Source organism: Diabrotica undecimpunctata, chromosome 3, assembly GCF_040954645.1.
Source record: "Diabrotica undecimpunctata isolate CICGRU chromosome 3, icDiaUnde3, whole genome shotgun sequence".
NCBI classification, from domain to species: Eukaryota; Metazoa; Arthropoda; class Insecta; order Coleoptera; family Chrysomelidae; genus Diabrotica; species Diabrotica undecimpunctata.
The window spans coordinates 41,070,519-41,094,058 of NC_092805.1; the positions used below are offsets into that span (position 1 = coordinate 41,070,519).

A 23,540-nucleotide genomic window follows, 5' to 3' on the forward strand; every position below is an offset into this window, starting at 1 on the left:
TATATATATATATATATATATATATATATATATATATATATATATATATATATATATATATATATATATATTATATATTATTTATCGTTAAATTTTATATTTTTAATTTTGTGAAAATCTGTTCATGTTGATTTACTGAAAACGCCAAGATGTGTTTTAAATGTAGATACTCTAATACCACTCAGTTGAGATAAAACAAAGAATTGAAAATGCCAGGTCTGCATTTGTCAGAATGAGCAAGATATTTAAGAGCCACGACCTACCCTTAAAAACGAAAATCCGTTTATTAAGATGCTACGTGTTTACAGTGCTGCTCTATGGAGTTGAATCATGGACACTAACCGAGGCATCCATGGGAAAACTCGAGGCGTTTGAGATGTGGTGTTATAGACGGATACTGAGGATCTTCTGGGTGGGCCGAATAACAAACATTGAGGTTCTACGTCGGATGGATAAAACGTGTGAAATTATTTCCACAGTGAAACAGCGCAAGCTAGAATATCTTGGACATATAATGCGAAACGATCATAGATATAACCTGCTGCAACTTATTTTACAGGGAAAGGTCTACGGAAAGAGAGGACCAGGAAGAAGAAGAATATCTTGGCTCCAGAACTTACGAAAATGGTTTTCCCACTTCAGGACTATTTCGAGCTGCGGTTAATAAAGTTAGAATTGCTATGCTAGTAGCCAACGGATAGGCACCACAAGAAGAAGAAGACTCTAATTTATCACCTACATAATAAATAGGGAACATGCAACTTTGTTTCAAATTTGTTTAAATTAAAAGAAAGGGAATTTGGTCACATTGGCAAGACAAGTTTATGGCAAGTCCTACATAGCATCTTCTTCTTCACTCCGTGCCATGTCCATTACTGAATGATAGTTGTCATATTGTAATTTTATTCACAGTATTCAATTAGTATAAATCATTATATAGAGTGTGTTAAAAGAAGCGGAACGGTCGAATATTTCGCGTATTAAACATCGGATCGAAAAACTGAAAACATGTGTTCAATATTTTAAAAAAATCTATCGAATGGCACCAAACGCGACCCCCCAGCCACATCCTCTAAAGCGGGTTGGGGACCAAATTTAAAATCTTAAATGGAAACTCCCTTTTTTTATTCCCTCATAAAGAATAGGTAACTTTTATTTGAGACATTTTTTCGAATTCTTGATAGATGGCTTATAATTGGAAAAAAACGGGTGTGGCAGTCCAGTAGGACTGCCGGTAGAAGTTATACTTCTATACACGCGTTCGCCGTTACAAATTTATATGGGAATCAATCTGCACAATCATTACATATTTAATGCTATAGGTAAGAGAGAGCAGAAAGAGAAAAAGAATTAGGTATATAGGTATATGGTGCATCGTCTGCTGTATATAAACATTTCTGTAATAGGAGTATAGTAAATGAAGGATTGTATCAATATTTTAATGAAAATATATATTTTTATTTTCATATATGTATAAAAGGAGTTGAATGCAAAAAAATTTTTTTACACATACTCTGCAGTAAAATTCATTGTTTAATTTTGTTATTAATATAAAAATTACACTACAATACACTGCAATATAATTCAATATAATAATACAATACAAATTAAAATGCAATATTCATAAGTATTTAAAACTGCCAATATACATAAGTTACTTTACGAAGATAAAAATAAAAAACCAACAACTCGGATTATGTTGTAAATTTTCATTTTATTTTAAAATTTAGCATTTTTGCGTATATTACATATATTTAATAACATTAACGTGAGGTTTTTAAATATTTCAAAAATAAAAACGAAAATTCATATTGGGATTCGAACTCACGTACACCAGCGTATGAACCAAACACGTAAAATATTTGCCAATTAGACATGATACTAACGGATTTCAAAATTGACAGTTGTCTGTCATACAGTGATTATTTTGAAATACAAAAGCCTAAAATAATTATGAACATTTAATAAATAATACAAAACGTATCACATAAACAATAATATTAATATATATTATATTATATATATATATATATATATATATATATATATATATATATATATATATTATATATATATAATATTATATATAATATAATATATTTATAATATTAAATATATATACAAAAGGAACATTTTTATTCTCGAGAGAGGAAGAGAGAGAAAATATATCTTATATCTCTCTCTTACTCATTATCTTACATATGTAATGGTTTCACAGATTCACTCCCGTGCAAATTTCCAACGCCGACCGTGCGTATAGAAGTATAACTTCAAAAACGATTTATTGTGACACCACAGGAAAATTAGAAAAACGGTTTAATATCTCGAGGAATACACTTCAAAATGAAAAATCAAAAAACATGTTTTAAATATTTTTTTAAAAATCTATCGAATTGCAATAAACACGACCCCGCTCACACACCTCCTGGGAGTGGGGTGGGATGCAAGTTTGAAATCTTAAATAGGAACCCACAACTTTTTTATTGCAGATTCTGATTCTACAAAACTTTCTTCTTCTTCTTGCAGTACCGTCTCCTATCGGAGGTTGGCTACCATCACAGCAATCTTTACTTTGTTGGCTGAAGCTCTGAACAACTGTATTGAACTGCACCCATACCACTCCCTTAAATTTCGCAACCAGGAAATCCTCCTACGTCCCACATTTCTCTTTCCCGAGATTTTTCCTTGGATTATGAGTCTAAGCAGAAAGTACTTTTCTCCTCTCATTATGTGGCCCAGATATTCCAGTTTTTTCGATTGTATGGTTTTTATGACTTCGCATTCCTTCCCCATCTTCAGCAGAACATCTTGATTTGTTACTCTTTCTGTCCATGGTATTTTCCACATTCTCCTGTAACACCACATCTCGAATGCCTCAATGTTTTTGATGTTTATCTTTTTCAGTGTCCAGGCTTCCATGCCGTACAGCAGAACGGAGAAAATATAGCACCTTAACATTCTCGTTCTTAAGTTTATATTTATGTCCCGGCTGCATAGGAACTTTTTCATTTTGACAAACGATTGTCTCGCTATCTCTATTCGCCTCTTGATTTCTCTTTATTGGTCTGGTCATTAGTATCAGTGAAGCAAACCCCTAAGTATTTGTAGGACGTAACTCTTTCAACTGGCTGATCATTTATGGTTAAATTCACATTGGTGTATAGCTTCTTTGTTACAATCATGAATTTAGTCTTTTTGATGTTCAGTTTTAGACCATACTTTTTGGTATGGGTGTTTATGTTTTCCATCAAAAACTGTAAATTTGCTAGGTTAACTGTTACTATTAGCGTGTCATCAGCGTATCGTATATTGTTAATTAACTCTCCGTTAATGTTCATACCAATGTTTTGCTCTAGGAGCGCTTCCTGACATATTGTTTCGCTATATATATATATTGAACAATAGTGGAGAAAGCACACAACCCTGACGCACACCTCGACGAATCTCAATTTCTTCGGTTAACTCATTATCAACTTTGATTTTTGCTGTTTGTCCCCAGTACAACCTGGATATGATGTTAATGTCGCGACTGTCGATGTTTCGACAGTTACAAATTGCAAATTACAGTTGTTATAAAAACTTTCTTAAGAAACTGTATTCAGTACCATTCAAATTAGTTTGCAGACTCTGTAGATCTGTATATATTTTTCTGTAACTACATCGCCATCTATCGTGAATAAAAAAACAGATAAGACTTGTTTACTTTTTTAGGTAGAATCCTAATCTCCCAATATTTTGGACATATTATGCAGGGAGATAAATACCAACTTCTATGAAAGATAATCCAGGTAAAAAAAGTATAGGGAGAAGAAAGATCTCTTAGTTGCGAAATTTAAGAGAGTGGTTTGGTTGTAACTCCAATCACCTGTTGCGTACATCTGTGTCTAAGATTTAAATAGCAATGATAATAGCCAAAACTTCGAAACGAAGTCGTCGTTTGAAAAAGAAGATACTTTTGCTGTTCTTTGAAATATCAGACATTGGACTAAGACATCGACATATCTATTGTGTACATAAGTCGTTAAAATAAAATAGACCACAATTATTCCTGAACAATTTTAGATGACACAAGAAAAATATAATATCTATAAATACAGTATTGAATAAACAAGTAGTAGTTTACTTAACAATTTACAGCATTACCAAAAAAGCAGATAAGCGAATACATTAAGCTGATTTATCAAAAAACTCCTGCTGGAACTAAATTTTGTATTGCAACTACAAACGTATCTGGAAAAATGGAATGGTTATTAATATAACTGTAAGATCCCTAGTTAAGACCACTTTAATTACCAATTTTAAAACATTATATATTCTTTTTACCTTATTTTGAGATAAATAAATAGCTGTGTACCTCCTTCTGGTTAATTCGTCTAATTGGTCTGACCTACATCCCAGACCAATTTATATTTTAACAAGCCCTACAAATAAATTGTTCCCATTACTTTGAAATCAATAATACTCGAAATATATATAATAACATCCTGTCACTCAAGAAGATACTTTTCACTCTTTTGCGGTTTTCTTTTATAACAGAACTGAAAAAGCGTCATTTACTAATAATACGGAACACACAACTGACATGTGGTTGACGAGCAGAATCAGGTCATAAAAATATCTTTGTATTGTTGCAGGTTGGTTAAAATCAAGGAATGGGTTGACAAAAACGATCCCGGTGCTCTCATCGTACCCTTTTCCGGCGTGTTCGAACACAAACTAGTAGAAGAATACGAGGATCCCGTGCGAAGGAAGGCCTTTTTGGAAGAAAAAGGTACCACCAGGTAAGTTGATACATTTTTTATATGTGTTATAATTTCTGAATTGGTATTCTGTTGCGGTACAAGACCGTCAAGAATGATTAAAAGAAATTGTTTTATATCAAAAAATATAAATTTCACGAAAAAAAAATCGATTCAAATTCTATTCCTGTAGACTTTTTAATTGTATTCAAATTTCTGCAACGAGTAGGGTATCTCTTAGGTCTTCGTACTATTATTATCCTATTTGAAAACCTTCTTATTAAATTGTTAATAAAGTTCTGTCAAAATTGAGTGCAACTCAATCAAATTTGATGTTTCTAGTGGGTGCTAAATCGTTTTTAACTACCTTGATATTTCATGTCAAAGGTATCAATACCATTCATTATAGCAGTGTCTTCACTGTACTCTTGTTATTATTTGGTATATAAATCGACACATTTTAAAAATGCCGATGCTGTAGCTTTGTACGGTTTATATGTCCGTTCGAGGTTTAGTGCATGCAAACAGATACAGAAAATAGGATGATTGATTTGAATTCAGCATTAAAAGTTCTTCTTCTTCTTCTTCTTCTTGTTATGTAGACATAACTCTATCTGTTTTTCAATGTGCCTCCAGTAATTTGTCGTTTCATCATTTTCGTGGTCTTCCTAGTGATCGTCTTCCTATGGAGCACCGTCTCTCCGTCTTTGTTGTAATTCGGCTTATATGATCGTTCCATTCTACTCTTTTTTTTTTCTTACTCAGTCCTTGATGTTCTCCACCTTGCATTTACGTCGTATATCTGTACTTCTAGCTGTCCAATAGTATCTTACCATCAATTTTTCTAAGAGTTGTCATCTCTGCTGTTTCTAACATTATTTTTGTCCTCTCTGTGTCAGGTCGTGTTTCTGCTGCGTACGTCATTATTGGTCTAATGTTGTGTAAATTCTGCCATTCATTTCTTTCCCGATATTTTTATTTCTCCATATTGTATTATTAAAGCAACCTGCGGCTATGTTTGCTCTATTCAATTAATCTTCCACTTCTGTTTCGAACTTTCTGTGGTTATGTAGATAGTGTGATACCTATATATTTAAAATCCATCACTTGTTCTATTATCTGACCTTCCAGCTCAAAATTTACATCTTAGTAAATTTGCTGTTATATGTTTTGTCATCATAAATCATCTTTACGTTGTGATAATAGTATTACGTCATCCGCATAGCAAATTATTTTTAAGTTGTTTTTCTCCCATTTGGTATCCTTTTTTAGTTCTCACTTTTTTTATTATTTCATCCATGATCAAATTGAACAATAGAGGACTCAGGGAATCTCCTTGTCTTATCTTATTGTTAGTTTCAATTGGGTCAGTTAGTTGTTCTTCTACTTTTATTTTTATTGTGTTGTTTTGTTAGATATTTTCGATCGTTTTGATTTTTCCTAGAAGTATCTCTCTTGCTTACAATAAGTGGTTAACGTCCTTTAATTTGACTCTGTCAAATGCCTTGTTAAGGTCCCCGAAACATAGATATGCCAGGTCCCCGTAATATAGATATGCCGGTTTGTTGTACTCATTATAAATATAGCATCGGTGCAGGATCTTCCCGACCTAAAACCTTGTTGTTCGTCTGCTAGTGTTATAATAATTGCATTCAGTTTATTTGTTATCACTTTGGTTGTTAATTTTAGTGTTATGTTTAATAAATTGTCTCCCATTTTGAACAGAGGTATTAGTATGCTTGATATTCATTCTTGAGGAATTCTGTTTTGTTCTATTATTTTTTGAATTAGTTTTAGTAGTTGTTTGGTCACATCTGGTCGTCCGTACTTTAGAAGTTCGTTTGGTATTATATACTCTCTTGGTCCCCTCCTTTTCTGTTTTTTAACCTTCATCCGGATACTTATTTTTTCTGGCGTAGTAGGACAGACTGTGTCCGTCGGACACACGGTAACAATATTATGGTATCTCATGTTATAATTAATAAAATATGTATAAATTCTTTTGAATTTTTATTTTTAGCTAATAAAGTAGTAATTAGTGAGTGCAAATTAAAAAAACAATGCAAATCTTAACCTATAAAATTCTAAAGTATCTACAATGATATGAAATTTTATTACTTTCTTAGGCAATTAATATACTCACGTTTTACACTGCTGGGCTCGTTGCAAACGTTCTTGCTGCAACTATTACAAGTTTGATTTTGTATTCTTGATTTTTTTATGGACATAAGTAACATCTTCTTTTCTATGGTAACTGAGGTGTGGCACTTATGGCAGTTGCTTCTCCTGCAAAGTTCGCCATAACGGATCTGGTCGGTTTATATAGTCCTACGTTCGATCTGCTTATAATATGGTGCTTTATATGTTGTTTTGCTGTTTCAATTATGAATAGACGTGTTTTTCTGTGTCTTTTTATGTTCCAGTTTGGATGTAGGTTGATCCAAATAACAGAAGATGCTAGACAGCATATATCAAACATATTCATAAAATATGCGAAAGTCCAACGGTTTGTTCTACGTTTGCACATATTATTGATGCACCATCTGGTCGAGCGAGTCAACTCCACCTTTTGTTTTATTATAGTCGAGAATAATCTCTGGTTTATGGTTCATCTCCTCTCTTATCTCATTCAAGTAATGCATTGTTGACAACACTATGACACGTAGGCACGTATGATACCAATGTTGCCTTTTTTGTAAAACCAAATGTAAAAGACAATGGCTCCTTGTTCTTACATGGTTAAAACTCAGGAGGAATAAACTTATTTTTTCTAATTGTGCCAACAATTGTTAAACATTAGATAGCATATTATAAGCCATATCTAAGTCCGTAAAATAGTTATCAAATGTTACGTTCTGCTGGTTCGGTAATAAGATTCGCTTAGTGATTCTACCACTTTACGTTAGTTAGAGGATAAAAAGTTTTTGAGTCACATGCCCACCATATTTTCATTCCATACTTGTCGGGTTTTGAGGGAATATATTGTTTGAACGGACATCTTCCACGATAAGGAATCAACTGCTCGTCGATTGTTTTATTTCGTCCTGGCAAATAATGCTTTTTCAAATTTCCTAGTACTTGATCCCATATATCCCGTATAGCAGCCAGTTTATCTTTTTTACGTCTCTCGGATCTTGTTGTTTTGTCGTCGAAACGAATAAAACGCAAAAGCTCTTTGAACCGATTTATACCCATAGTGGCTCAAAAAATCTGTGGTCCATAAACTGAATTCCACAAAGCTTCATACTTGCATAGTTCGATTTTAGATGCCCGGCGGTGAACAGAAGACCAAAGAAAGCATACATTTCAATTCTATCACATGACTTCCATGGTTTATTTTGCAATACACGATGAGTCTCTAGATTGGTATAACGAACAATGTCATCACAATATTTTTAGTCAAATATAAGCGAAATGTATCTATTGGTTCTTCAATGCGTGTTTCAGGTGGAAGTTGAACTCTGTGTAGTGGTCCTTTTACTAAATTTTGAACTCGTGTTCGTCCAGTCAGAAAAGATTGTGATGACCACTCAGTTTTATCTTTAACAACATACATTTCTGGTTGGCTGTTTCTGATGTGTTCTTCAAGAGCTGAAATTTTATCATAAAGTATACTAGTCTCAATCTACGTTTTATTTTATACTTACATGGATTTTACTCTGAAATTTGTTCATCCTCCTCTTCCCTAGCCTCCAACAAATGATCGTCATCTGATTCAGATTCGTCGTGGAAATCCTCTACGCAGTATTCGTCATCATCAAAATCAGACAAGTTCTCAGTTATATCTTCAAGCTCGACAGTCAATAAATATTGATGATCAGTGGCGTAACCGCATCGAAAAGCAAATTGTGTCCGACGAACACACACTGTCCGGTTACGTCAGTAAAAATAATTTTATTTTTTTATATTTAATTTTGATTAGTTCAAAATATTTAGTTGTCTCCAATAAGTTTACTTTAAAGTCGACAAAGTCCTAATTTTTGAGGTAATATACTGTGATTTTTGAAATATACAGTAACATATCTATAAGTGTGTCCGATGGACACATCTTTTCCGGATAAGGGTTAATTTCCTTAATGCTCCCTTTACGTCTTCCTCTTCAATATGTTCTTCGTTTACCGTCACCTCTGATGTTAATAGTTCATTATCGTTGCTTTTAGCAAATAAGGATCGAAAGTAGCCTGCCCATATTTCCTTCTAAATGTGTTTCGTTTTTATTAGTTCGTTCTTCTCTTTTCTTTGTCCTCTGATCATTCTCCATATTTCTTTTTGTGTTCCGTAGAAGATAAATACTATATCTAAAAATGGATATATATTAAAAATAAGGTTAATAGATTAATAAAGAAATAGAGAAGCTCATGACATATTAACGTTTATTTAATAATATTTATGGTTTTTCTAACTATTTTCAAAATATTGAATCAATGTGGTGTAAAATGCTATGCATCAAAAGGAAAATGATCTACCAAGTAGAGTATTGATTGATAACACAGTTTGCTGCCGGAAATTTTGTTACTGTTTCTAGGCAATTTGGGTCTGCTGAATCCAAAAATGCCACCAGATTTGGTCCATCAGATCGTTTTCAGAAAATACGACAACAAATCACATTTCTAACATATAGGGTAATTTAACGCAGCACTACCTACATATAATATGTAGTGCTGCTATCCATCAAATAAACAAAACACGAATAAAAAGTAAGATATTTATTGTACAACAATATACTTACAAAAATCATCACACATATCTGCCAAAAAAACTTAACTTTTCATCTAACCTCACCAGCATCGCAGCACAAATCTGTTATTCGGCGTCACCTAAAAACTTCCTTTTATAGTATGTTCTTGCAAAGGCTTTAAAAGGATGGTCCCTTTGAAGACTTCAGCAGTAATCCGCCATCATGTGAGTGTCCCATCTCCTCTGATACCTCTCTTCCATCGTTTCGGTATCTTGGTGGAAGCGTTCCTCTTGTTCCTCACTAAGGTCACCAAGATTTTCTGGAAAACGGTCTAAGTGGCTGTGGAGGTAATGAATTTTAATACTCATATGACAACCGTGTTTTTTCAAATTGTTGAGTATCTCTTCCACTATATCCCGGTAATTTTCCGATTTATTGTTTCCAAGAAAACAGTTTCCACAACTTTTACAAGAGAGCACCATTTCGATTCTGTAAAATACGTGCTCAGGACCTGTTGAATCCCCTTCAAAATCACTGTCGTGATAAGTTGTCGTATCTGAGGCCCATCAAATATTCCGGCCTTGAATTTTCCTTTACTAAGTGCAGCGAATTTGCTGGACAAGTATTCAAAACAAGGACGATTCTGGTCTAGTGCCTTTACAAATTGTTTTATCAGCCATAGGTTAATATGTAAAGGAGGTAATATTATTTTCTCTTGGTCGACCAATGCTTCGTTAACTACGTTAGCTTCTTCTTGAACTACAGCATCTCTAGAATGCCATTTTTTTCTACTTCCGTGTTGGTCCTTAGCCCTGCTATCCCAAAGACACAGGAAACAAGGATATTTTGTGTAGCCATCTTGTTATCCCAGGAGAAAGTTCACCATCTTAAAGTCAACACAGATGTTGGTCATACTTGATGTTTTCAGCACCAGCGATATTGTTTTATATTCTTCTTTTATTTTTGTAGATTGCCCAATTGGTATACTTCCATATTTGGTTGCCATTATGTATAAGGACACACCTTACACTTCGTTTGCAACTGTCGATAAAAAAAACACCAGTGATCTGATGTATACTCCGATACACCCATTTTTTCTAACAGTCCTTTAGAAAAAAGGCAAAAGATCTTTTTCTCTATTACGGTAGTATGTAATTTTGGTGTATGTGTGAAGAAGATTCTGTTCCTTTAGTCTGGAGGCAAGCAACTCAGAAGAATTCTTTGAAATGTTCAAATCTCTGATAAGATCGGTTAGCTCTTCATGAGTAAAGCGCTCAGGACGTGTTGAATCCCCTTCAAAATCACTGTCGTCTTTCAAATCTATTAGTCTGTAGTTCGTCAGATAACGTTTCGTCATTATCCTCTGGTAACGTAGGTAGACTGCTAAATATTGGAATGGGTATCTTCTCAAATTGATGTGGAATTGGTCTTATTGCTGAATCCAGATTAGGATATGTCCACGTATGGCGATTGCTAAGATTAATGCCTTTTATATTTACAAGACAAAAATAGCAATTGTCAAAATGATTTATCGGTTCTCTCCATACCATTGGAACACCAAACTTTAAACATTTTCGTTGTCCTTTCGTCCACTGTCGCAAGTTATCAAGACAAGTTTTGCACACTACATCTGAAGCCCAGGATTTATCTTGATCTCCTAAATGAACACCAACATAGGCTTGATATGTTCTTTTTATAAAATCAAAAACTGGTTTTCTACTTTCCTTTACAATGTACTCGCCTCATATGTAGCAAAAAACATCCGGGTTATTCACACAATAACGCCTGCTTGTAGAAGTCATGGTTTTCAGTTGTCAAAAACAAACTCTTGCAACGAAACTCAAGCTCTAACTAAATTTTACAATAGAACGCAGTTGACTTTATAGGAATTTATTAAGGCTGTTTCAGAGAAAATACTATTTACTTATCGGACAATAGTTACGAAGCGATTAGCGCTAATTTCAAGTTATGGGCATTTCCAATAAGTACACTTTAAGTAGAAGTCATTACTATGCATGTGTCTTAGAATTTGTTGTTTGTTTATAAACATATTGCAATTATAGTAATGGAATATACAGAAATGTATGAAGATTTAAGTATTTGATGATTATGTTATATCTCGAAAACTAAAAGAAAAGGTTTGTATTTTTGGAATCAGCACAGATGAATTAACCAAAATCAGTTGATTTTTTTTTTTCGGCAGCATGACAAATTTTTTTTTGTTGGGCTGTGTAATAAATATGTGCACTTTAATTTTGGAAAAATCTAGTAAAAAACACTTTTGCCATTTAGAAAAAGTTTTGTGATTACAACATGAAAAACAAAAAAGAACGTACACCGAATATCTACTTTTCATATTCGTCAAACACGAGAGAGAAAAAGTTTTCGGTCGCGACTGGGTAGCTTTTAAGCTTTTAACGTGGTCGCTAAACATCTTATTAGGCTTTATGGTTTCGATTTAATTCTTAGCTTACGGTTATTGTCACGCAACGGCCTTTCTTGCTTAATATGTACATTAAACGGTTTATACCAGGCGGCGATAAACAACTTGTATCTACGTAGGGAAATCCATATTTAAACATAAATCTTCTCTAATTATACGTAGTCAATACAGTAGAACAAGATGCGTTTTTGTTAGCGATAAAAACGTTTTTATTACGAAAGTGGTTCGATATATATTTTGCTGGTGAAAAAGTTGTTTCATGAACATAACTCGGCTATAAGATCCTAACATTAAATATTATGTTTAGATGGGATTGAGCCACAATTTATTTTAATGACAATTATATTTTGTAATTGTTTGACGTTTAGATTTCCACTCCGGAAATCGTTTTCAAAAAGTTTATTTTAAAATCATAATAATTTTAAAAGTTTATTTTTAAATCAAAAGTTGGAAAATAAACAATTTAATAATAATGAAGAACATTACACTCAGATAAAAAGGGGTCTCCAGGAGGCAGCAACAGAAGCCATTGGATAGCAAATCCAGAATCAAAGAAAACTTCCATATTGGTTTGACGAAGAAATAGAACAAGAAATAAAGAAGAAAAGAGACCAATATCAAAAATTCTTAAATACAAAGAATATAACCGATAAAATAGTCTACAAGGAGTCGGAAGAGAATGATATGTCGGAAGAAAAATGAGGCATGGCAACAAAAGTGTAACATGATAAATTCACATAGATGATCAACTAGTAATAGCACAAGATTATGAAGATATTGAGTATATGACTCGAAAATTAATCGAGGAGTATAAAAAATGGGGACTTGACATCGATATCCAAAAAACCGAGTATATGTGTATCGGCGGGAAACTCATTTGCAGCTTTGATGAGCGACCGCCGTACTATTACGCAAATTAATCTCCATCGCGCATCGTTCAGGTTCTGTCACCGTACATTTTGTAACGATAAGACTACCAAAGAGAATGGAAGTACTATTGTAAAAATAATACCTCAATCAACCATGGGAGCTTATCGTCTATACCTTGCCTAGCTCAGTATCTCAAGGGTGAGTTCGTCTTGTCTTAAACTAGGGATTGAACCTGAGTTCTCAGTTGATAGCAAATAAACTAGGGATTGAACCTGAGTTCTCAGTTGATAGCAAATAAGACAAATTTTAACCAAACATATTTATTTAAAAGAATAAAAAAACAATAATTAACCCTGCCAAAGCTTAACAGTTAATAAGTGCTACTTATTGCTTCGATGGGCTGCTTGTGTGTTCTAGCTGTTAGGTCCTCTAATTAAGTTGTGGCTTCTGGAGAGCTGCAGTCACACGTGGCTATATGTCCTGACATTACATGACATGACCTGAGTTTTGGTGTTAAAATTGAATATGGCCAATCAATTCGATCTGGTTAATATGTCCAAATGACCCAATAAAGTTTTGATATGTCCAATAAAGTTTTGATATTCCAATAAAGTTTTGATATTCCAATAAACCAATAAAGCCAATAAACTAAAAGATAAGGAACAACTTGCATTAGAAACACATCAAAAAGAAAAGTTTAACTTCCTTGTCATCTTACAAAATTACACTTAAACAAATAGCGTATGGCAAGGATAAAATGAAATATGAATGTTACTACTTAGTTAAATTCTGTTAAAGAGTCCTAATGCATATATCAGAAAAAAAATGTGCTTTCGAAAGAAAGTAAGGTTACAAATATTGGAAATGCGGTCAGAATTATAGAATAAATATCACAATGAAAGTACTTACCTCAAGAGAATTTGTAGACCATAAAAATGAGTCTTATAATAATTTTTGCCTTCTTTTATAAATTTCAAAAAGAGGCAAAAAATAATCCCACCACAGAAAAGTTGTTTTGACAGAAAGTGGGAGACTAAGACTAAATGAAGTTAGCACAGATGTCATAGGATGTTGCTATAGATATCATGAAACTAGCTTGTCTGTCAACACGGAACAGAATAGTCTGCCGCACAAAAAGAGAGAGGGCGAATATTTATTCTACGGGACAAAAAGAGAGAGAAAATAAAGACAGAGGAAGAAAAGAAAAAACAGAGTGCGCCAACTATTTTGTAAAATAAAAAATAGTAAAAATTAAACTGAAGATAAAGAAATTAATAAATTAATAAAGAAATTAAAATGAAATAATTATTTAAATATAAATTAATAGAGATGTGACGTTTATAACGTTACAATTTTTAAATATTTACATCTTTAAAGAGCTGTAATCGTAATAGTACATTCTACATTGTCCATCTGGCTTACTAGTATCATTCATGTACGTTACGATCCACAAATACACCACACTGATGCCGTACATACACGGCAGCACATCACTCACCCTAGGCCGTACTTTTTGAATACCGTTTTTTTTTTAAGTTTTACGAAAAAAAAAAATTCCACTACTTCGATAAAACGAATATAAACAAACTGCCGACAAACGAAAAACGATACAACCACTTCAATATAAAGAATGTAAACTACTGAGTGGCCATCTCAATCGCGAAGTGCAAAATTTTCCCGGTGCCGTATATGATCAACGCGCAACCGATACTTGGCCCGTAGCGAAAGGGTTAAAAGAAGGTATACATTATCACCTTTGGCTCGACATTCCTTTGTAAATCCTGGTCTGTTCCAAGATTCGTCGCCATTCTGTTTGGTTTCTGGTAATGACATCTTCTGATCTGTAGTATCCTTAAGTCGGTCTCAACTCCATCTTACCACCTAATTCGCGGTCGGTCTCTGCTTCTTCTTTCTATAGCAGTTTCTGTCGTTAACTTTATACCATTCATATTGTCAGGCATTCGTATTATATGTCTAGCTCATCTAAGTCGCTGTGTTTCAATGAACGTTACAACATCTGGTTCATTAAAAAGTTGGTATAATTCGAAATTATATCTTGTGCGCCACTGCCCTTAATCGTTTAAAGCTCTAAATATTTTGCACAGTATCTTACGCTTGAATATTCCCAGAAGTCTTTCATCCTTCAGCCGTAGAGTCCATGTTTTCGCCCCATTGGTCTTTTAATTTCTTCGCTTGTTTTGTTGGTAGTAGTCACTAGCAAGCCAAAGTATGTGCTGTCAACACGTTCAAAGATATGATTTCCAAAGACTGTTTCCCGTTCCTCATTTGCTATAGGATCCTTAGTAACCAACATGTACTTGGTTTTGTCTTCGTTGATGACTAGACCGACCTGTTTCGCCGCCGTTTTCAATTCTAGGAAATATTGCTCAACATCTCGCTACCCCTAATTATGTCAATGTCATCAGCGTATGCTAAGATTTGTATCGATCTATTGTAAATAGTACCGCCGTCTTTAATACGTGTGTCTCGGACTTTTTAACATTGCCTTGGAAAAGGCACCGTGTGCCTTTTCCAAGGCAATGTTAAATAGGAGGCTAGCGGGGGGATCCCCTTGTCTGAGTCCATCCTTTATCTCAAAGGATCGAGAATTTTCCCAGTGAATCCTTAAGTTTGGTATAGTATTGTTCTCTTGACACTGTCGTATGCGGCCTTGATGTCGCATGACGAATAGGTGATAGGTTTCAATGTTAAATTCTAATGTTTCTCGAGGATCTGTCTTATTGAATGAATCTGGTAAATTGTTAATTTTTCTGGAGTAAATCCTGCCTGCTATTTTCCAAATATGCCAACTGTGTAAACTTGTAGCCTTTCGTGGAGAATATTTGCTAGTATTTTGTAAGCAGTTGTTAACAGGGTTATAGCTCTGTAGGTGTCACACTGGAGCTGATATCCTTTTTTATGTAACGGGTATATCACGCCTTGAGACCATTCACAGAGCATGGTCTCATTTTGCCAGACAAGAAGTAAAAGTTTATGCAGTGCTTGTAGCAGGGCGTTGCCATTATTCTTTAGAGCTCACTACAAATTTGATCAGTTCCTGTTGATTTATTATTTTTAAGCTATTTAATGGCTTGGGCAACCTTTTTAGTGTTAGGTGGTCTTTCGTTTGGGTTGAATAGATTTCAATCATTTCGATCTGCTACGGTGTTATCTGCTTCTTAATATATTCTATAGTGGCCGCTAAATTTCTCGTCGAAAAATTCAACCCATCGGTTCAAGATTGAGGCCGTATCACTTAGGATGTTTACTGCTCCATCCTTACAGCTCCCTAGGCTTAAACTCTTTACTCATTTTGTTTACATCTCTTTTTGTTTTGATCTCTTAGCCATTCTATGTTTTCTAACTGCTTTTCTTCAAATTGTCTTTTTCATGTTTTTTTTTCTTCCCTTTTTAGGGACCGGTATTCCTCCTTTGCTTTTCTTGTGCATCTAGCTTAATTTGGATTTAGCTATGCTCTATTTTTGTTATCTGTTGCTTCTTGGCACTCCTTGTCAAACCAGTCGTTTTGTTTAACTGGTTTGGTTTTGCCCGATATTTTCGTGCATAATTGCAATTGCAATATATAAAAAAACTTCATAACGATTTTGAGGCTTACTCATCGTGTTTACAAACAGTTATTGAAAAGAGGTTATTATCGCTTATCGTAATCCTACAATAAGTGTTGCGTGAAGCGTGACATACTTTTCCCTTCTATTCAGTCTATAACTTTTTTTGCAATTTTTTTTAAGAAACCTATTGGTATTAGTAATTCCTATTCTGATTCTTGGATTCTGAATGGTTTTAATTTTGTTTTAGTGATACAGAATAAAGTAAGAGAAAAAAAAGTTTTTTTTTTATTTATCACGTTCACGGTGAGATTCAAAGTTTTCATCATCTGCTGGTGTCGCCGTAATGTCGAGTGTCGTTTTAATAAGAGGACCTAAATCAAAACAATTTTGCATACCAGACGTGCATCGCAATAAATCAAAAAGAATTGTCGAAAACATTTTAAAAGTTGCTGTTATTTTAAATGTTTTAATTATATGTTTCATCAGTATGACTTATTAAATTAGAAAACCTTTTAATTCCTATAAATATTTTTACTTTGCAAAAATAATTCAGATACTTGTATATCTTTAATTACCAAATCATTCCGATAAGAATAAAAGTGCAGTTTTTGCGGACGTCCCGCAGTACAGAGTATCATCCAGCAGAAAAATCGCTCACCCGCGACCCTTCCTATCCCGCGGGACAAAGTGCGAGACAGAACGTCCCGCGTGCATCCTTGTATCCCACTTATTCTTCACATTTATTTTTTATAATCTGTTGTGAACTATTTTTAGTAGAATTTTAAGTACTTGACTCATAAGACTTATTAGTCTGAAATCTGCACATCCTCATAAAGCGCTTTATTGGCAATAACTGGATTTTAGTCCTCCAACAAAATAAAAACCAATAATTTCATGTCCAGCACACTGAATGATAACTCGTTCACTTTGGTTTCTAGAGAATGGCATCTTTGTCAATTAATATAACCGTTACTTTCGAAAACCATACATTTTTCAAGGAATCGGAATCTTTGTACACCAGGCTTGACAGTCTTCTATAAAAAAGGGCCTGTAGCAGGTACATAATTATATAAATTTTGTTTTCTCTACTCTACTGCGTATGTTGTAAAGTGATACTTGATTCCATGAAAATTCCCAGTTTCCTAGTCAAAGTTTTAGCAGGAACTGTGAGCTCTCAATTGGTCTAATAATTCATTGTTAGTTGCTTCTCTCTGTGGGTGTTTTCTTTGTTTCTGGTGTTATGTTTCACAACCTTTTGTTCCATTACGAAACAAAAGGTTTCGTAATGGAGTACAAAGTGCAAAAACCTATCCAAGCGCAGATGCAGATACGGATCATAATCTATTACTAGCAAACGTTAACATTAAACTCAGGAAACCGGAGAAAAAAGTTAAAACCACCAAAATTAACATCAAAAACCTAAAAGACGACAACTGCCAACAGCAACTAAACGCAGAGATAAATAAATTAACTGAAGGAAGCGTTGAATGGGCAGATATGAAAAAGGCCATACTAAAAGCGGGAAAGGAGGTCTTGGGCGAAGAAGAGAAAACCACTAAAAAAGACTGGATGACACCGGAAATAGTTGAGCTAATAACTGAAAAAAGAAAAGACAAAAATAAAGATGAAAATAAATATAAAACCATCAAGAATAAAATCAAATATGAAATCAGAAAGGCTAAGGAGGAATGGATGAACAAAGAATGCCAGGAATTGGAAGAACTCAGCAACAAACATGACACCTCAAACTTACATAAAAAAATGAAAGAACTTACAGGCAACACCAGACAAAGAAGAACACTCATAACAAGAGATAATAATGGAGAAATACTTACTGAAGAGAGCAAAATAAAGGAAGTATGGGAACAATATATAATTCATCTGTTCCATAACGAGAGAGAAACTGAACAAGATATAGGTGAAGAAAAACAATACCTACAAATTTTACCCTCAGAAGTAAAGAATGCCCTACAGAATGCAAAACAAGGAAAAGCAGCGGGTCCTGATCAAATTCCAGTTGAATTGTTAAAAGCCTTAGATGATGGTAATATAAAGAGACACCCGAATTCTCAACCACATATATGTAGAGGGCAACATCCCGGAAGAATGGCTTAAATCGATATTTTTACCTCTACCAAAAAACAACAATCCCAAATCATGTAATGACATGAGATTGATAAGCCTAATGTGCCACCCTTTAAAGATTCTCTTGAAAATTGTTCAAAACCGAATTTATAAGAAATGTGAGGAGCAGATAGATGAAACTCAGTTTGGCTTCAGAGGAGGCATGGGTACAAGAGAGGCATTATTTGCGTTGACGGTACTCTTGCAGAAATGTCGGGAATATAACAAGAGTGCATATGTATGCTTCATAGACTTTAGGAAGGCCTTTGACCGAGTGCAGCATATGAAGTTAATAGATGAATTAAAAAACATCAATTTAGACAAAAAAGACATTGAGTTTATTAAGGCTATATACTGGAACCAGAAAGCAGTAGTAAAGGTGAACGATATAGAAACAAATAATATACCGATTGCGAGAGGGGTTAGGCAAGGATGCGTCTTGTCTCCGACGCTTTTCAACGTGTACCCACAGGTCATATTCAGAAAAGCCTTATGGGAAAGAAAAGAGGGAATAAGAATTGGTGGAGAAATCATAAACACCATGAGATTTGCAGATGACACGGTAATTATGGCTGAGAGTATAGAAGAACTACAAACTTTACTAGATGCAATAAATAGTGAATGCATTCAAATGGGACTTGATATCAACACAGATAAGACCAAATTTATGATAGTATCAAGGAGTCCAATAAATAATGAACAACTAACTCTTGGTGGACAGCAAACAGAGAGAGTGACCAAATATAAATATCTGGGAGCTTCCATCAACACAGAATTAGATCCAGACAAAGAGATCCGGGTACGAATAGAAATGGCAAGGGCAGCATTCTTAAAATTCAAGCAATTGTTCTGTGACAAAAATCTGAATACTGCGCTGAGACTGAGGTTTGTTGAATGTTACGTCTGGTCGCAACTATTGTACGGGGTAGAAACATGGACACTAAAAGCGCAAATAGTTAAGAAGATTGAAGCCTTTTAACTTTGGATATACCGGAGAATGTTGAGAATTCCATGGACTGCCAGGGTCACCAATGAGGAAGTGCTGAGAAGGATGGGTCGAGACAAAAAATTGTTGAGAACGATAAGAGTCGATGGCAAAAAGGGAATAGGTAGAAAGAGGAAGTCATGGCTGCGAAATATTCTAGACTGGACAAACATGACTGTAGACGAATTATTCCACGTTGCAAAAGACAGAGAAGCTTTTAAAAATGTGGTCGCCAACCTCCGTTAATGGGGACGGCATAGGAAGAAGAAGAAGGTGTTATGTTGTCCTGTTTTAGGTTTTCCACCTCTTCAGGACGTGGTTTGTTTTTTGTGTTGGCTGTTGTTTTCTTTCTGGCTTCTTGGTTCCACTGGTGGTTTTTTTTGGACTTGTCGTCGGAGGAGCGCACTGGAAAATCAAGGGGCATTGGTTAAACGGTCCTTTTCAGAATTTATTGTTCTAAAGAGTAAATTAGTGTATATGTGAATATGTATGTTTACAAATTGATAGATTAATAAATGGGTTGAAACGCGATCGCGTAAGGGCAGCTGTGGCTGTATCCTCTGCAATAGACAAGTATCATTGTGCAATGGGATCGGGAAACCACAGAAAACCGATCCCCCCCTCCCTGTCTAGGCAAGCTCGAAGTAAGCATTTAAAAGTTATTGCGACGACGATAATAGAGGCGTGTTGCCTCCTGTATGTCAATGTATTCATCAGGGAGTTCGTTGCTGTGAGCTCTCAAAGCACTTAGTCAATAAAAGTCTAATAAGCCGGTCTTTCAATCCTCTGGTAACCTTGGTCTTCCCTTTCTAGGTCGTGTTGAGTAAGAACTAGTTTCTCAAAATCTTTGTAAAGCATCGGCTATTGTACTTTGCGGAATGCCGATAATTTCTTCGATATACCAAATGGAACGACCATCATTATGCCGAGCAATAGCTTGGGTTATTTGATCTGGCCTTATTGTAAATTATTTTTTGTTAAAACACTTTTCTTTCCCGAAAAAGCAGCCAACAATACACCAAAAAGGAATATAATCGATTTAAAAACCATTATTTTATAAGCAAATATTCGATTTATCAAAGGCATCTTAACAAAAACTTTGTTTTCAGCCACAAAAAATGACAAACTTTTAAAAAACGAATGGATAAAGACAACTTATATTTTGATAAATATATTTAATTATTATATAGCGCAATTCAAACAAAACTAAATGTACGAAACTTTGGAATTTTATGTGTCTGGTTAATTTTGCGTGGTAGTGTAGATTGTACAGGTCGTAGATTTCTATCAATCCTCTGCATATCATTTATTTTGTCCTTTCTAACTTTCCTACTACCTAATTAATTTTAACTTCTTTTTTTTAAATTTTATTTAGTATAGCGAGTTGTTGCATAAAATTCCATTTTTATGGCATGCCTATGCCAGTTGGAGCAAATACCCCAATAATCACCATTTCCGTACTTTATACCTATATTTATCTAAACTTTAATTATTCGTTCCTTAATTGGCTCTCATATTTTAACCCTATTTTTTAACGACCTTTTGATAAGTATTCCTACTCCAGCTTTTGTCTTTTTTTTCTGTTTTTTTTTTTTAATAGAAATTCTTTGGTGACTGCTGTAGTTTTTTATTATAATATTAAAATTTAATTTAGTTTAATTTCATAAAGTCATTTTAAGTAATAAAATTATAGACTCAACACCAACGGGCAAGTAGTACCTGCATATTTTTTTTGTACACAAGTAGCCTTGAAGTTTATATTGTTTCTACTAAAAATAGCCAGTTGCAATTGCCTGCCCTAGCAATTGCAGATTGCCCTTTTTTCAAATTATCATTTTCACCTGCCTTATTCACACTTGCGCTTTCTAAAATTTAGCCTATGTATCTGATGTCACTATAATGATATATCGCATAATTCGAACTCAAGAAATGACCTGAAATGCCCGTCAATTGGACCGCATTCTCCATTGATAAAACTATCTCTATTCATCAAAATTTTTTAATAAAACGTTAAACCTATGTTTAGAAATATTTAGGGACACTCGAATTCATTAAATGGACACTAACGACCAAAAAGTACATTTTAACGATCGAAATTTCGTTTCCTTTGGGCCTAACATTATCACAGTACCGTCTCAGCTTTTTTATTTGTTGAACCTTAAAGAAAAAACACGCGAATTTAGTAATTTATCATGTCAAATATTTGGAACTTTATTTAAACAAATTCTAGTTGATTATTTGTTTATAGTCCCCAGCAACAGCAACAAGCTGGAACTTTTCTAAATTATTTTTTTATGTTCAGAAAATCTGAATCCGAATTGTTTTCTCAATTGACGTATCTTCATTTTATAATTAAAGCGTCTTCAACGCCGTCTGTAGTCTTTGTCTTGCGCGTTATCTATTTATTTTTCTTTTCTGTCTTTCAATGATATCCCCGGGGTTTATATCTCCATGGCCATTTAGTCTTCTTTATTGTGTGTGAACTGCTAACTGCAAAAAGGGGGTATCTGCATAAGTAAAGTAAAGTAAATTTTACAGGAGAAGATAAAAACTAAATAATTATGTAACCAAATCACTGAGAACCGGGAAACTTCGTATACATGTTCAATATAACTTTATATACAATGATGTAAATAAGTGGTACATAATTTTAATTATATTTGTATAATATTCACGTTTTAATGTTATCTGTAAGTCCCCTTTTTGCAGTTAACTGTAATTCAAATAAAAATTATGAGGAATAATTCAATAATATAAACACTTCTTCTTCTTCTTTGAGTGCTTCTCCTATCGGAGATTGGATATCATTAGGGCGATTCTAATTTTATTTACTGCTGTTTTGAATAATTCGTTAGTGGTACAGCCAAACCACTCTCTTAAATTTCTCATCCAGGACATTCTTCTACGGCCTGGATGTCTGCGTCCTTGGATTTTTCCTTGCATTATATTTTGTAGGAATGTGTACTTTTGTCCTCTCATCAGGTGGCCAAAGTATTCAAGTTTTCTCTTTTTTATATTCAGTATAACTTCTGGATCGGTATTTATTCTGCGTATTGCCTCTTCATTTGTAATTTTATCCACCCAACTTATTTTTAGTATCCGGCGGTAGCACCACATCTCAAAGGTTTCAAGATTTTTAACATTCTTCTGTTTAAGAGTCCATGTCTCAACACCGTAAAGCAAAGTGCTAAATACATATATAATATAAACACTACTTGCCAGAAAATGCCTTTATTTGCCATTACAAATAAGTAATATAAAGTACCAGTTCTATAAGTAATAAACTAAGTATTAATTGTCAACTTGGTGGACAGTGGGCCATTCTGTTATTTCCCTCCAAAATTGGATATTGTCATCGTCGATGAATCTTAGAATTTTTCTAATGTCTTCAACCTTGGATGCCATTAATGGGCGTTTTTCAGAGTAAGCTCGCGTCGAAGGCAAAACTATTACTTCTTCGATTATTTTTCGAATGTTAAACTTCTCAGATATGGCACCATTAATAAACTCACTGCATGCGAGGATGTCAGGTTCCGCTCTATCGCATTTCATGTGATGGTAAGTTGAAATTTGAAATCTTATTTTTCTTTCCTTGAGAACTTTTATTCCACAGGATGAGTTACTAAGACACGTTTTTTTATAATAACGTGGCCACCAATTACTGAAGTCGAGAAAAGCATCGTGTCTCAGCAGATGTACGCGAATTTTTGACGGGTTGTTAGAAGCACTCATTATTACATTAAGAGTTTCTTCTATCAGATACAGCCTGCTAATTTTCTTTAGCTTTCTCTTGATCAGGGCAAAATCTCGATCACACGGCATGTATGAGTGACCCCTAATCGGATAGAGCAATTCAACGCTCTCAAATTTACCTAGTTCAACAAGTGTCATGATAAACCTTGCAATAGGTTGGGTTTTATTTTGATCAGCGTAGTTATTAACACAAATTTTAAATTTTTTTACGTGAGGGTCACATAAAATGGATGTCTCAATATAATTACTCAAAAGACTTAAAACCTCGTTCGGGCCTTTGCCACCCTCTCCTTCTTGGTAAACATAGACCATCGGTCCATCTTTCAAATTATGAATTCCGAAACTAACTGTAAATTTTCTGTAATAGTAGAGATCTTGC

General features: G+C 34.2%; 1 protein-coding gene across 1 annotated transcript in view; it reads left to right on the forward strand.

Moving 5' to 3' along the window:
* The window catches only part of LOC140436728 (obg-like ATPase 1), a 180,326-nt gene that overhangs the window by 139,070 nt on the left and 17,716 nt on the right, over positions 1 to 23,540 (forward strand). Inside the window, exon 8 of the mRNA XM_072525783.1 lies at positions 4,635 to 4,781. Within this exon, the coding sequence (XP_072381884.1) occupies positions 4,635 to 4,781 (147 nt within the window). The remainder of the gene's footprint in view (positions 1 to 4,634; positions 4,782 to 23,540) is intronic.